We start from the raw sequence: 16,633 nt of genomic DNA on the forward strand, positions 1-16,633 counted from the left end.
ACTAAAAGTGCCATGGACTGCCAAAAGAACCAATAGATCTGTTTTGGAAGAAGTGCAGCCAGAGTGCTCCTTGGAGGCCAAGATGGCTAAACTTTGTCTCTCATACTTTGGACATATTGTCAGGAGGGACCAGTTGCTTGAGAAGGATACCATGTTTGGTAAGATGGAGGGTAAGAGAAAAAGAGGAAGACTCTCAACGAGATAGATTGGCCAGGTGGCAGCATTGATGGACTCAAGTGTGGCAACAGTAGTGAGGTTGGCCCAGAATCGGGCATTGTTTTGTTCTGCTGTGCATGGGGTCGCTATGAGTCGGTGCCAACTCGATGGCACCTGACAACAACAACAAATATTAGAAGAAATACAGTCACAATGTTCCTTAGAAGCAAGGATGGGAAGACTTTGTTTCTTGTGCTTTGGATATGTTGTCAGGAGGACTCGGTCCCTGGAGAAAGATGTTATGCTTAGTAAAGTGGAGGGTCAACGAGAAAGAGGATGACCCCTAACAAGATGGATTGATACAGTTCAGTGGCAGCAACAATGGAGCTCAACAATTTTAAGGATGCCATGATTACTACTGAACATACTGTTGTTTGTTACCAACTTAATGGTACAATAAACACTTGTGGTTCCCAGGTGCCTAGAATGTAGCAGCATATGGACTGCATTTTAGTGGGGTGCTAGCTCACTGGCTGGCTGGCTGGCTGGTTGACCTTCTCTCTCTATACAGAGGAGGCCCTTGTAATAGCCTAGGGGACTATGTCTTTTCACTGAAAATTGAGTTTCAGCTGGGTTTCATGAGTACATTAGGACTGTCTTAAGCATACTAAGCAAGATTTTAATGTTAGTCCAGTGGGAACCTGATAAAGGAAATTAGTCTATTATAATGACTTCATTATGAAACAAAACCTTTTCTCTTCTTGACATTGCAAGCAAATATAATACTTGATCATTCATATATCTCATTGGATTGCTTACTTACTACCGTTTCTCATATAAATATTTCCAGTTTTACATTTTTCCTCCTAAGCCTTTATTTCTCCATGTATTTAACTTCTCAGGGAAGGAATAGTAGTATCATGAGTTAGGATTGTGGTCAAGAGAGTAAGAAGTGAATAGATGAGTTTTTTGTATATAGAATTTGAAGTTGTGATTGGTCAGATTTGCGTCTTACATCTACTCTGTCTAGTCTTTGTACTCTATAATAAAACACTGTTTTGTGGCTCTGGTAGCACAGTGGTATGAGCTGGGCTGCTCATCACATGGTCTGCAGTTTGACACTACCAGCCATTCCATGGGAGAAAGATGAGGCTTTCAGTTCCCGTAAAGATGTATAGCCTCAGAAACCCTATACAGGGTTGCTATGAGTCGTAATCGACTCCATGGCACATCACCACCACCACCAGCCTGTAATTCTATGTCAACTATTTTTTGCTTAACATTATTCTTCCTTGCAGCCCAGGTATAGAATCCCTTGATTAAATGCATTAAATATAGGACCAGCTTTCTAGTTGTCTTTAGAGCGACGTCTGCTTGTTGTTAATGATGTGTTTCCAATGGTGTAATCTGTCCAAACACGTAGTCATCAAGTCAGTTCTGACTCAGGGTAACCCCATGAATGGCAGAGTAGAACTGTGTATCATAGAGTTTTCAACGGTTGGTTTTTTTTTCCTGATTAGATTGATTGCTAGACCATTCTTTTGAGATGCTTTTAGGTAGACTGGGACCTCCAAGCACATTAACTGCACCACCCAGGAACTCCAATAATCCATCTTTTGTTTAGTTTTGTTGTTGTTGTTGTTGTTAAGTGCCGTCGAGTCGGTTCCGACCCATAGCGACCCTGTACAGGGTTTCCGAGGGTGTAAATCCTTACGGGAGTAGAAAGCCTCATCTTTCTCCCGCGGAGCAGCTGGTAGTTTCGAACCGCTGACCTTAAGGTTCGCAGCCCGATTCGTAACCACTACGCTATTGTTTAGTTTTAGTTTTGTTTTATTAAGCGCTGTGGAGTTGGTTTGCACTCAAGACCTTGCGTAGGGTTTCCAAGGAGCAGCTGGAGGGTTTGAAATGTTGACCTTGCAGTTAGTAGTCCAATGTTTGTCCTGAAGTGCCACATGCCACATGCACTAGGACTCCATAATATGTCTAGTTGTCAAGTACCATCGAGTCAATTCCGACCCATAGCAACCCTGCATAGGGTTTCCAAGGAGCAGCTGGTCAGCTTGAACCACTGTCCTTGCAGTTCAAATGATTTTGCAGTCTGCCACATTAGCCCACAGCACCACACCAGGACTCCTATATGTCTAGTAGCCATTAGAAATTCTCTGATAGTGAAATTTGAACCACGTACCCTCTGCACTTTTTTTTTTTTTTTTTTTAAATCTCTTCCTAAATAAAATAGGGCAATACAAGTGAATTGGCTGTAAAGGACATATTATTTTGTTTTTATTTTTTAATTTCAACTTCAATAGCTGGCATAATAAATTTGAAATGTGTTATATTTTTCTTTAATAAATGTACTGTGTGTTTATTGTTGAAAATATTTCTACATAGAATTTTCAGTCTTTCAGAATATTTTAAAGACAGCTTTCCTCCCAGTCTTACTTGAACCATGTGGCATTATAGTTCAGAAGTCCTGCTGAACAAAGGAGATGCTTTCAAAGATGCTGTTGATTCTTTAGGCTCTAAGTATTACAACTTGATTTTTGAATCAGATCAATGAATATTTATGATAGTGGCTATTTCTAGTTAGAGGTTTTATGTTTGGAAAAGTATATATTTTTAAGCAATACTTTTTTCAGAATTTTGCTATTAGGTTGTTTATAAAAATTCTAGGGGGTACTTTGTTTTCCTACGTAAAGACTTCTTTGTAATTTTTTCTTAAATTCCTTACCATAGCACAACTTAAAAAGAAAGCTCTTTAGATGAAAGATAAGGGTTCTATTATTTTAATGACATTGACAACTGGACAAAGATGAAAGTTCTTGAGTTGTGCCTGTCTCATGTGTGATCTCAGAAATGTCTTGCTTATGATTATGCCTTAAAATATTTGCTGTCTGGAGATAGTATTGAATCAGAGTGGATATTTCTTTTTCATATGGATATGAAAAAAAAAATCAAAGCAATACTTAATGTGTTTGAAAACCTTAGTGGTTGTTCTGTTGAATATATTGCTATTCTGTACCGTACATTTCATTTTGTAATTACTTTCCTGAAATTTTCTTAAGTGCTTGGTTGTAAAGTCAGATTATAGTTTAAAGGCAAACAAAAATAATGAGAGAACTCAAAATGTAAATGTTGTTTGTGTTTTGAATGTTACCTTCTGTGGTTTGTTTGTGACTCTTGATTATCAAATGGCACAGTAATAGGGTGGAAGCCAGGCCTATTGCCGTGAGTAGATCCTGGAACACAGTACATATCTTGCCTTTAAAAAAAATTTTTTTTTAAAGGAGTTCATATGTTTATATCCTCTCTTTCTTTAGTAAATTCTGTGATCATTGGTATTCATAAGTTCTATTATGAGTTGGTAGCAACTCAGAGTGTATGTTTGAGAGCTACTGAGGATCTGATGGTAGCTTGATTTTAGTAGAGAATGATGTTGTATAGTTATGTTTTTGTAAAGGGCTGCCTCAAATAAAACTTAAGAAGAGTATTTTGTTTAGAATAGTCTTTAAGCCATTTCTTTTAGGTAGACTTGCCATTATTTCATAAAATTCATTTTTTTCTTGACAATTTTCAAATCCACAGTGAAATTGGGGGATGAGTAATAGGATAAACTTTTATACCCTTCACCTATATTCACCAGTTATCAACATCTTGCCATGCCTGCACACCCTTTTTCTGACTCACACACAAATACACATACCCCCACGTACTTCTGTTTTGCCAGATCATCCTAACAATGTCATCCGTAAATATTTCAGTTGTAGCTCCCAAGAACAAGGACTGTCTCCTCTGTGTGTTTAAACATGTTCTGGTATCAGTCGATCGATGCAGACCAGTTCTCTCAGTAATACACTTGTCTTAGCCTTGTTAGGGTACCTTCAAGAAAAGGTCCAATGAAAGCAGTGGCTTCCAAGGAGGGCTGCTGGGCCAGTTAAATTCAAAACAGAGAGGTCAGTTAAGAAGGTTATGGTGACTGATTTTTGCGGTCCCCAGGGGAGTAAGTAATCCTGATAGATTTTCTCCAAGGACATAAGATAATCATGGGGGCTTGTTAGGAGGAAGTGTTTAGAACACTGAAAAGTGCATTGATGAGAAAAAGACCAGGAAAGTAGTGCCGAGGAATTTTTTTCCATCATGACAATGTTGTTGGTAGGTGCCATCGAGTCAGTACCGACCCATAGCGACCTTATGAAATACTGCCCGATCCTGGGCCAACTTCACTACTGTTGGCACGCTTGAGTCCATCAATGCTGCCATTTGGCCAATCCATTCTTGTTGGGGGTCTTCCTCTTTTTCTCTTACTCTCCACCTTACCAAACATGATATTCTTCTCCAGCGACTGGTCCCTCCTGACAATATGTCCAAAGTATGAGAGACGAAGTTTGGCCATCTTGGCCTCTACGTGACTATACACCTACTCAATCTTTGAGAGTAGTAAGGGCTGTCCTAAGAGAATTTTATTGGTAAACCTTATCCATCCACTCTACAGCCTTGATCTTGTCCCTTCAGGCTTCTGTTTGTCCCCAGTACTCAAAAAGCATTTAAAACGAACACAGTTTGAGTCCCTCAAGGATGTCAAAGCTATTCTTTTGATATGGTGTATGTCAAAGGATACAGATTTCTTTGGGGAAGGGTTTAGAGAGATGGAAACACTGCCTTCTGAAGTTTCAAGAGGTAGATGGAGGCTAAGTGGAGAAATAAAAGATTCATATCTGATATTTCTTGTTTAAAAAAGGTTTCTATAATTTTTGGTAGTAATTTTTGATTTACCATTTTATTTACCACTCGGTGAAAGCAGTGACTACCTACCCTGTCTTTACAAGTGCAAATCTCCTCTTTTAAGTCATAGTCATTCTGGGTGTGATACTGAGACCATTTTAATATCCTGTTTCCCAAAAACATTCCACTAATGATTTTAGTGATCCTCAGGGAATATTGTGGCTCCATATGATAAGCACTAGATTGCGAACCACAAGGTCCAAGGTGTGAGCCTGCCATCCACTTCACGGGAGAAAGATAAGACTTTATGCTCTCACGACGATTTAAAGCTTTGGAACACCCTATACAGGGTCGCTCTGAGTTGGAACTGTACTCTATGGCACTTAACAACAACAGTGATCCTTACCTGAATCACTTATTACATTGGGAATTATAGTATGATTTTTCTGATTTTGTTCTGCCTCCTCTGTTAATTAGATGTCATTCTTCTGTCAAGTTTGTCCCCTTCCCCTTTTTATGAGGTATTGAAATGGACAAATAGATATTTTTTTCTTTTGAAAAGCTTTTGCTGTAAATTGAATGATAGTTTACTTGGGAGAACATGGGTTTTGCAGTTGCCCTATTGTATTAATCCCCTTCATGCATCACCATTCAACAGTATTTGCTTCTATTCCCTTAGTTTTTTAAAAAAATTTTGATGTACACAAAAACACTCAGGAATACATAATAATCATTTAAACAACCCAAGGGCACATTCTGCAACCTTGCCTCCTGGCCGCCATTACACAGCCTTTCTCTTTCCATGAGTCTGGAGTCCTTAGCTGCTCCCTCTCTCCATGTCATCATCTCTGACTCCATCTCTGGTATTGCTGCTTCTCTGGATAGGGTCCCACATTCTGCTCATGCCCTTCTCCCCTGATGGTCATAGGGTCCTCTGTTCCTATAATGTTAGATTAACTGCTCTCCCATTTATGTTACAAAACTTCTACTTTTACAGTTGTGACACTTGTAATTAGTCATGATGGATTTAAAAAAAAATTAATGTGTTATATTTCATTACTATCATTAGTTCTTATTATGGTTCTTTTTTATTGAAGAAAATGCATACAGAAAAGTACACGTGTCATATAAGTATACAGTTTGAAGAATTATCAAAGTGATATATATCTCTAGCTATTACTAATGTCATCAATGGAAGGTCAGCAGTGTATGTATATACTTCTGTATCCACTTAACCTCACTCAGCAGTATTTTTGCTGCATGTACAGTTTTGGCTGTTGTTGCTGTATTCTGTCAGGTCAGTTCCAACTCGCAGCCACCAAGGAGCTGCTGGTAGATTTCAACCACTAATCTTGTGATTAGCAGTTCAGTGCTTATCCTGCAGCACCATACCAGGACTCCGTAAGTCCTTTTAATTACGAGTTGGGCAGCTAACTTCAACACTGATGGTTTGAAACTACCAGCTGTTCCATGGGTGAAAGATGAGGCTTTTTATCTCTTCTCAAGATTTACAGCTCCAGAAACCCTATGCCCGGTCTCTGTGAGTCAGAACCGACTCTACGGCACATAATCACCACCACCATAGAATCTTCATGTATTTGGAGTCCTGGTGTGGTGCTGGACCGCAAGGTCGGTTTGAACCACAAAGTCAGTGGTTCAAACTCACCAGCCACTCCTCAGAAACCTTATATAAGGTTGCTATGAGTCTGAATCGACTCAATGACATTTAAACAAAAACAACATCTTCATTTATACCTCTATCACAGTTTTTCCATTCTACTGTTTGTATATATCTGGTTGTTTCTAGATTTTTTACTGTTTTAAAAGGAGCTGATATGAATATTCCTGTGCATGTCTTTTAGGGTTAGATGTTGGACATAGCATTGCCTGTAGCAAATGATTTTGGCAGTATTAACTTGTGATTTTTTTACGTTGGCAAAGCCAGAAGTGCTGTTTCAAACCGCCAGAATTTTCTCTTATAAAATATTAAGAGCATATTTTAAGACTTTACTTATGTAAATGTTAATGTATTATATTGTTCATTGTAGTAAGTGGCTCTGTATGCAACATATTATCAAGGCAATCCTTGATGACTTCATCTGAAAAGGGTTAAAAATGTTTCCTCTGCCTATTTAATATGTACAAATTTCTGTTTCACGGGATTTGGAAATGTATGTAAACTCATATGTTAATGTAAATGGAGTCTAACCACATATAAAATTCTCTTGTTCTGTGACCTTAGGGGACTTTATATTTCATGTAAATATAAATATTTCATGAAAATAGGCCCATGAAGGTTAGTTCCTTGGAAAGCATTTTTAAAAGATCATTTTATTCAGGTATGTTTCCAGTAAGTGGAAACTAACTTATTATAAATTTTAGGACTTGTACTTAACTGTTTAATAGATATGAACAGAGTCCTGGTTTGGCATTGTGGGTTTGTGCGCTGGACTGCAAAGTCGGGTTCAATAGCAAGGTTGGCAGTTTAAGCTCGCCAGCTGCTCCTTGGAAACCCTATACAGGGTTGCAATGGGTTTGAACCGACTCGATGACACTTAACAACAACAACAGGTGAATGAGCTTACAAACCATATAAAATTTTCCTGTGTAAGAAAGAAGCAGAGAAAGCAAAGGTAGCCAGAACAAGAAAAAATAAAGTTTTATTCTTTCTTTTATTTTGTTCACTGAATTTTGCTTCTTTTTTCCCTTTTCTTCCAGTAGTGGCCACGGAAGAAGTAGTTACAGCAGAATCTGTAGATGGTGCAATTCAACAAGTAGTGAGTTCAGGGGGTCAGCAAGTTATCACAATAGTTACAGATGGAATTCAGCTTGGAAATTTGCACTCTATTCCAACCAGTGGAATTGGTCAGCCCATCATTGTGACCATGCCAGATGGACAACAAGGTTAGTAGCAGGCATTTACATAAACTTTGTGTATTTTCATTTCTTACTTATGTACATGAATGTAGGAAATTGTTTTAGGTTTTCCCAAGCATTTATTTTTGCATTATGTTATTGTAACCATGTGCAACAGACTTAATGACCTAATTTTATTTTGGTGATGCTAAAATTAAAATTAGCTGTCTTTTTCTGAATATCACACCAAATGGAAAGAAGAATTGTTCTAAAAGTATTCTGGTTAGAAAATAGGTTTTGCCATAAGTAATTCACAAAATATATCATTGTGCAACAATTACTTAGACCTTTTTATGTAATTCTTATATGATGTGACTTTTTAAAATACCATGTAAGAAAAAGTTAAGCAAAAAGAACATGAACTTAGAATTTATAATAGGAACAAGGTAGCAACTTCTAGCAGATTTTCCATTTTGCTGTGTGTGTATAAGCTTTCCTGCCTTTACTTCCTGGAAACCTTACAGAGTAGCTAAGATGGATGAAGCAAAACCCCCAAATTATATTTTCAGTGAAAATAAAAAAATTGAGAAAATCTTAGAATTTCATTTTAAGTGCTTCTGAAAGTCCCTAACACATTACAACCAAGGCAAGTAGACTTTTTTTTTTTTTTTAATGTTTTATTGTGAATTATGTGATAGCTTACATGGGAGAATATCAGCTTTACATTCATCCTATCGTATATTATTTTCTTGCCATGGTTACATTCCCCTCAATGCATCATCAACCAACCAGAGGGTTACCCTGCAAGCCTGCCCCCCAGTCATCAGCACACAGCCCCTTTTCTGGGTCTAAAATCCCCAGCCGTTCCATCTCTCCACGTAATCGTCTCTGCCTCCATCTTTGGCGTTACTGCTTCTCTGGGTAGGGTTCTGCTCTCTGCTCTTCTCCCTTGATGGTCCCAGGGACCTCCATTCCTAGACTGCAAAGTTAATCACTCCCCTCCTTTTGCTACAAAACGTCTACCTTTACATTTCCAACCCTCACAATCAGTCCTGATAACAATTATTCACTATTGTATCACAAGAGACCTATCCACATCTCCTTTCATCAGCCTCACCTAGACAGATTGGATACTACTCAGTGGAGATTCTACCTTGCTCCACACCTTCTGGATCTAGGTTCTCTCTTGAAAGCTAATAAGCCAGTCACTTCTTGCTTCTGTAGCTTCCCTTCCCCCCTTTGGGTAGCCAATGTCCAAGTTGTCCATTCCTGTCTACTCTGTGTATGGAGGGGGTGGGAATGATCCTTGTTGTAAAGATTTGTTCCATGTTTTGAGCTACTGCATCCATAGGTGTAGGTCAAGTTCATCAAATTATATTATATTACTCTTTTTTCCCTCTTCTTTCTTCTTCTAGTTGAGCTCTGATCATCCAGTCATTGAAGCTAGGTCAATTGGGTGTTACCTGCAAGTGTGGGTGTTCTTCTGCATATGGCCTCTCTTCTTATCAGCTGGACACTTCACTCTCCACTCTAGTCCTCTGTGGCTGTGTCACTGACTCTGGGCCCAAGAGTTCCTAGGTCTTGCCACATTGCTGGCCAATCAGGTCTCTAGCCGGGTTTTCACAGGAGTCTATTGAACGCTGTAGGGCTTAGCTCGCAGCTTCATTGCTGTTTTTCCCTCACTTCTTATTATCAGTGATGAACGTGGTCACCAATCACAGCGTGTATTCCCATTGAGTCTTAGTCTTAGAAGGAGATTTGCCCTGAGGGGACCCGGCCACTTGCCTTGATGTCTCCTGGGCATGTCACTTGCTTGTTCTTGTAGTAATCAGTCGGTCTGCCTATATTATATTGTTTTGTATTTTTCGTATCGGTCTTTCTTTCAAGAAGTGTCTTATGTTCTTCTAACTGCTCCAGGCTGGTCTGCTTGTCCTTTCAAGTGGAAATTTCCCACCTCAGAAGATTCTGGATGCTATTCAGGATTCCACCTAGGGTCATATATAATGCAGAGGCTCCGTAGGAAGCCTCCATCACTGGGCACGTTGTAGCCCCATTTTAGGTATTCCAATCAGTTCTAGGTAGAAGACGGACTTATAAGCTTTCTATGGTGATATTTCTAGCTATTCCTTTCTCTTCCCATCAAGTGTCTATTTTAAAATGGTATGCCAGGGAAACCAAGATTCAAAAGACAGCCAAGCATCTTAACATTATTGTCCCCCTTTTTCCCATTCCAACCATGTCTTAATCCCTGTATCCCAGAGCCGTGTTGTTCCAAGGTTGTGCCTACATCATTATTTACCTCTGTCCCACTTCAGCTTCACATTCATCCTATCATATTTCATTTCATTGCAATGATTACAAACCCCTCCTTGCATCATAAAATAACCAAAGGGTATACCCCACAGGCCCGCCACCTGGCTGTGAGCAAAAGCTCTTCTCCCTCCCTGAGTCCCGTGTCCCCAGCCACTCCATCTGTCCACGTCATCATCTCTGTCTCCATGCCTGGCTTCACTGCGTCTCTGGGTAGGGTCACACTCTCCGGCCTTTTCACTTGTTGGTCCAAGGGACCTACATTCCTGGGCTGCAAAATCAATCACTCCCCTCCTTTTGTCAAAAAAAAAAATCTACCTCTACATTTCTGACCTTCACAGTCAGCCCTGATGGCAGCTATTCACTATTATACCACAAGAGTCTTATCCCCATTTCCTTCGCCAGCTGGGTCCCAACAGATTGTAAATCATTCAGTGGAGGTTCTACCTACCCCTGTCCCGTCTGGAACTAGGCTCTGTCTTGAAAACTTGTAAGCCAGTCATTTCTTGCCTTTATAGGCCCCCCCACCATTTTGGGTCTGGGCAATTTCTAGGCCCCTGTAAGGTATTCCAATCAGTTATAGGCTGAAGATGGGCTTACATGTTTTCTATTGTGATGTTTCTGGCTATTCCTCCCCCTTTCCCCCAAGTGTCTATTTCACAATGGTAGGCAAGGGAAGCCAAGATTCAAAAGACAGCCAAGCATCCTAACATTATTCCTCTTTTACCCTTTCAAACCATGGCTCAATCCCTGTATAAGGAAGGCCTGTTATTTCAAGGTTGTACATACATACATACATACATACATACATACATACATACATACATACATACATACATCATTTACCTCTGTCCCACTTAGTTGATAGGAACCTGCCTAACTGTTCTCCCATTCACCTTGTTCTTCTATTCGCCTCAGGCTTCTTGTGTATTGCCAGGCTCCTTCTCTCTCCCTGCCCCGCTCTGCCCCAGCACCCAAGCTTTCCTGTGTCTGTTCCCTACACTCTGCTCTATCTTCCCCTCCTTCCCTCCTCTCCTCTCATCCCATACATCCCAGTGACCAGCAATTTTATATATATAGTTTTTTTATTTTTCCCCTTTTGGGTAGGTTCTTTTTCTTAGTCTTTTACAATAATGGTCTTATGCAGTATTTCTCCTTTTGTGACTGACTAATTTCACTAGCGTAATGTCCTCAAGGTTCATCCATGTTATGCAGTGGCTTGCAGCTTCCTTGTTGTTCTTCAGGGTAGCATAGTGTTCCATTGTGTTTATGTACCACAGTTTGTTTATCCATTCTTCACTTGATGGGCACTGACTGTCTGCATCTTTTTGCTATTGTAAATAGTTCTGCTATGAACATTGGTGTGCATATATCTACTTGTGTTATGGTTCGTGTTTCTTGTGGGTAAATACCAAGTAGAGGAATTGCTGGATCATAAGGTATTTCTATTTCCAGCCTTCTGAGGAAGCGCCATATTGCTTTCCAGAGAGGTTGGACCATTCTGCATTCCCACCAGCAATGTAGGAGGGTCCCATTCTTTCCGCATCCTCATCAGCATTTATTGTCCTCTACATTTTTGATCTTTGCTGTTATTGCTGGTGTGAGATGGTATCTCATTGTTATTTTGATTTGCATCTCTCTGATGGCTAGTGATTGTGAATGTTTCTTCATATGTTTGTTGGCTGCCCGGAACTCCTCCTTAGTGAAATGTCTGTTAATGTCCTGTGCCCATTTTTTAATTGGGTTATTTGTCTTTTTCTTGTAGAGGTGTTGTAGTTTCCTTTATATTTTAGAAATGAGTCCCTTATCTGATTTGTTGTTACAAAAGATTTTTTCCATTCTGTGGGTTCCCTTTTTACTCTTCTGATGAAATCTTTTGATGCACATAGATTTTAAATTTTTAGTATGTCCCACTCATCTATTTTGTCCACTTTTGTTAGTGTATTTTGCAAAATGTTTGGTAGTCTGTATATGCCCTGAATTAGGGCCCTCACATTTGTCCATATTTTTTCATTGATGACCTTCATAATTTTGGAATTCACATTTAGATCTTTAATGCATACTGAGTTTGTTTTTTGTATAGGGTGTGAGGTAAAGATCTTGTTTCAGTCTTTTGCATATAGCTTTCTAGTTTTGCCAGCACCATCTGTTAAAGAGACTATCTCCTCCCCAAGCAATTTATCTAGGCACTTTGTGGAAAATCAGTTGGCTGTACGTGGATGGGCTAATTTCTGAATTCTTGATTCTGTTCTGTTGATCAATGTATCTTTCATTGTACCAGTACGAGGCTGTTTTGACCACTGTAGCCAGGTAGTAAATTTTGAAATTGGGGAGTGAGAGGCCTCCAACATTGTTCTTCTTCTTAAGCAGTGCTTTGCTTATCCTTGGTCTCTTTACTTTCCATATAACCTTAGTAATTATCTTTTTCATCTCTTTGAAGAATGTTGTTGGAATCTGGATTGGGATTGCATTATATGTGTAAATTGCTTTGGGCAGTACTGACATTTTCACAATTTTGAGTCTTCCTATCCAGTAACATGGTATGTTCATCCACTTCTGTAAGTCTCTTTTGGTTTCTTGTAGTAGTGTTTTGTAATTTTCTTTGCATAAGTTCTTTGTTTCTCTGGTTATGTTTATTCCTAAATATTTCATCCTTTGGGTTGCTATTGTAAATGGTATTGCTTACCTGATGTCTTTTTCAGAGCTGTCATTGTTACTATAGAGGAATCCAACTGATTTTTGTATATCGATCTTATACTCTGCCACTTTGCTGAATCTTCCAATGAGGTCTATAATTGTTTTACTGAGTCTTTGGAATTTTCTATGTATGGGATCTTATCGTCTGCAAATACAGAGAGTTTTATTTCCTATTTGCCAATTTGGATGCCTTTAATTTCTCTATCATGGCGTATAGCTCTGGCTAAAACTTCCAAAAATAATATTGAATAGGAGTGGTGATAAAGGACATCCTTGTCTGGTTCCTGTTTGCAGAGGGAAGGCTTTCAGTTTCTCTCCATTGAGAGTGATAATAGGCTGTTGGTTTTATATATATGCTTTTGATTATGTTGAGGAATTTCCCTTCAATTCCTACTTTGTTGAGTGTTTTTATCAGGAATGGATGTTGGATTTTGTCAAATGCCTTTTCTGCATCAATCGATATGATCATGTGGTTCTTTTCCTTTTTCTTATTTATATGGTGGATTTCGTTTATTGTTTTTCTAATGTTGAACCATCCTTGCATCCCTTTTATGAAACCCACTTGGTCATGATGTATTATATTTTTGATGTGCTGCTGGATTCTGTTGGGTAGGATATTGTTGAGAACTTTTATGTCTGTGTTCATGAGGAATATTGGTCTATAGTTTTCTTTCTTAGTGATGCCCTTCCCTTGTTTTGGTATGAGGGTTATGCTTGCTTCATAAAAAGTATTAGAAAGTTTTCCATCCTCTTCTATATTCTGGAATAATTTGAGTAGAATCGGTGACAGTTCTTTCCTGGATTCTTGGTAGAACTCACCCGTGAAACCATCTGGGTTTCGAAGAACCAGCTTCTTGTCCTGTTGATTCTTTCTATGGTTTTACTGTTTTCCATCTCATTTATTTCTGCTCTTATCTTTATTATTTCTTTTCTTTTGGTGACTGTAGGTTCCCTCTGCTCATCTGTTTCTAATTGTTGGAGATACTGTGTTAATGTGTTAATTTTGGTTCTTTCTTCTTTTTGGATGTGCGCATTTATCACAATAAATTGTCCTATCAGCACTGCTTTCACCATGTTCCAAAGGTTTTGGTATGTTGTATTTTCATTCTCGTTTGTTTTTAGGGAACTTTGTGAATTCATGTTTTATTTCTTTTACCCAGTCGCTTTTCAATAGGGTGTTGCTCAGTTTCCATGTATTCAACTTTATTTCCCTGGTCTTCTTATTGTTGATTTCCTGTTTTATAGCAGTGTGGTCTGAAAAGATGCTTTGTAGTATTTTGATGTTTGTAAATTTATGGAGGCTTACTTTGTGACCTAACACATGGTCAATTCTGGAAAATGTTCCATGTGCACTGGAGAAGAATGTATATTGTGCTATTGTTGGGTTGAATGCTCTATACACATCTATGAGGTCAAGTTTGTTGATTTTGTTGTTTAGTTCCTCAGTAACTTTGTCAAGTTTCTTTCAGGTTGTTCTGTCCTTTTTTGAAAATGGTGTATTAAAATCTCCCACTATAATTGTAGCTTCATCTATTTCTTTCTTCAATTCTAGTAAGGTTTGCTTCATTTATCTTGGTGCTTTTTCATTGGGAGTGTAGATATTTATTATGGTTATGTCGTCTTACTCAATTGACCCTTTGATCATGAGATAGTGCCCTTCTTTGTCTCTTATACTGGTTTTTGTCTTAAAGTTTACTTTATCAGAGATTAATATTGCCACTCCTGCTTGTTGTTGCAGTTAGTGTGGTATAGTTTTTTCAATCCTTAATTTTTAGTCTGTTTTTGTTTTTGTGTGTAAGGTGTGTCTCTTGCAGGCAGCATATTGAAGGGTCTTGTTTTATTATCCATTGTGCCACTCTCTGTCTCTTCACTGGTGTATTCAATCTATTGACATTCAATGTAATTATTGATAGGTATGAATTAATTGCTGCCATTATTTTACTTTTTTGGTAGTGTTGTTCATTCCTTTGTTCTGCATGCCTTCTTGTACTGAGTTTGTTTTGTGTGTGTGTGCTATTTCTTGTCAGCTTCTTAGTTTTCATGTTCTGCTTGGAAGTTCATTTTCATGGTAAGTTGTTAAGTATTAACTTTCTTTGGGCTTACCTTATAGTCTACTAACTTTTCTCTCCATATAAGAGAATCTTTTGTATCCTGTAATCTAACTGACATCCTCACTGCCTGGATCTCTGTTGCTATGTTTATCCATTCTTTGGCATTGACATAATTTTGAACTTCGGCTGACACCCGCCCCACCCCCAGCTCCTTTGAGTTCGTTGTTGTAGTCTTGTTCTGTTCTGGACTCTGCTGTCGACTGAGTTCCAGGTGGTGTTTCCACGCCTGTCAATCTGTGGTTGTTATCTGTTCTTGTTGGTTTTCAGTCCACAGAACCCTTTTTAGGATGGTTTGAAGTGCTGGATTGATTTTGATAAAATCTCTCAGATTCTGTTTTTCTTGGAGTGTTTTGATTGCACCATCATATGTTTTTGATAGTTTTGCTGGATAGATGATTCTTGGTTGGCAGTTTTTTTCTTGTAGGGTTTTGTATATGTCTCCACATTGCCTTCTTGCCTGCATGGTTTGTTTTGAATAGTCAGAGCTTAATCTGATTTGCTTGCTTTTATACGTGACACTTCTCTTCTCCCTAGCCGCTTTTAGTTTTCTTTCCTTGTCTTTGATTTTGGAGATCTTGATTATTATATGTCTTGGTGACTTTCTTTTGGGGTCATTCCTTCCTGGGGTATGTTCGGCTTCTTGAATGGTTTTCTTCTCATCTTTCAAGATGTTAGGGAAATTTTCTTCTAGAAGCTCTTTAACTATCTTCTTTGTGGACTTCTCTTGATTCTTCCTGTTCCAGAATGCCAATAATTCTTAAGTTGTTCCTCTTCGTGTTATCCAGCATGAATCTTAGACTCTCTCTAGATTTTTTTTATCCTTTTTTCAGCTTGCTCTTCTATCTTAGCAGTCCTGAGAGATTTGTTTTCTAGCTCGCTAGTTCTGGCATCCTTCTCGTCTATTCGGCTCCTTCCCCCTTTCAGTGTATTGTCCATTTCTGATATTTTATTATTAATCATCTGGACCTCTTTTTACAGGTTTTGAATTATTTCCAATGCTGTACCAATCTTATTTGATTGCTCTTGTAGTACTTTCCTGACTTCTTCCTTGTTTTCCTCTACCCTTTTTCGGAGCATTTGAACTTGTTTCCATATCATTCTTCTGAATTCTTTCTCAGGCATATCTAAAATCTGCTCTTCCTCTTCTAGAAAGCCTTTGTCTCCAGTTCATTTGTCTTCTGCCACTCTATTCTGTTTTGGGGCATGTTTTGATATCTTTTGTTGTTTTTTGTTTGTCATGTCCAATAGTTATATGGTTTTTTTAATGCATAATTGGATGTTTATTGTTGTGTTATTAAACTTACTGGGTGTCTTCTGGTGGATAAGATCAGGAGATAGACTTCCCTTTTTGCATGTAATGTTTAGTAGCTGTTATTGCCTGTTGTCTCAATGGTGGACTATTATGGGGTATTCTTGTAGCTTGGCTATGTGGCCACGATTGCTGTCTCTTCTTTGGTAACATAGGGGGGAAAAACTCCCACCTCCAGTAAAAATATGTGGCCAAAAGTTCTAAAAGTAGAAGCAATGCAAAAGTAGAGACAAGAATATACTTTTGAAACAAAAATAAACTTGTGTATGTGTACCGTAGAAACCTCCAGTAGTGGGCTGGAGTATCCACTTGTTCAGGCCCCTCTCCTAGTCACTACTGTTGAGGTGCACAGATAGATATTGAGAAGTTAGTCGAAGAAATATTCTTTATGATTTTTGTCTCTGAAGGTCAGTTAAGTATCTATGTATGCACAGCGTAATTCTAGGAATAGTTGCGTCTTCTTATGTTGGGG

General features: G+C 38.6%; 1 protein-coding gene across 2 annotated transcripts in view; it reads left to right on the forward strand.

Moving 5' to 3' along the window:
* GABPB1 (GA binding protein transcription factor, beta subunit 1) overlaps nucleotides 1–16,633 on the forward strand; it is a 93,011-nt gene that overhangs the window by 62,855 nt on the left and 13,523 nt on the right. The window contains exon 7 of one of the 2 annotated variants that reach the window (XM_006831657.1): nucleotides 7,597–7,782. In XM_006831657.1, the coding sequence (XP_006831720.1) occupies nucleotides 7,597–7,782 (186 nt within the window). The remainder of the gene's footprint in view (nucleotides 1–7,596; nucleotides 7,783–16,633) is intronic. The other variant, XM_006831658.1, reaches the window with a different exon arrangement.

This window comes from Chrysochloris asiatica, unplaced genomic scaffold (assembly GCF_000296735.1).
Source record: "Chrysochloris asiatica unplaced genomic scaffold, ChrAsi1.0 scaffold00004, whole genome shotgun sequence".
Lineage (NCBI taxonomy): Eukaryota > Metazoa > Chordata > Mammalia > Afrosoricida > Chrysochloridae > Chrysochloris > Chrysochloris asiatica.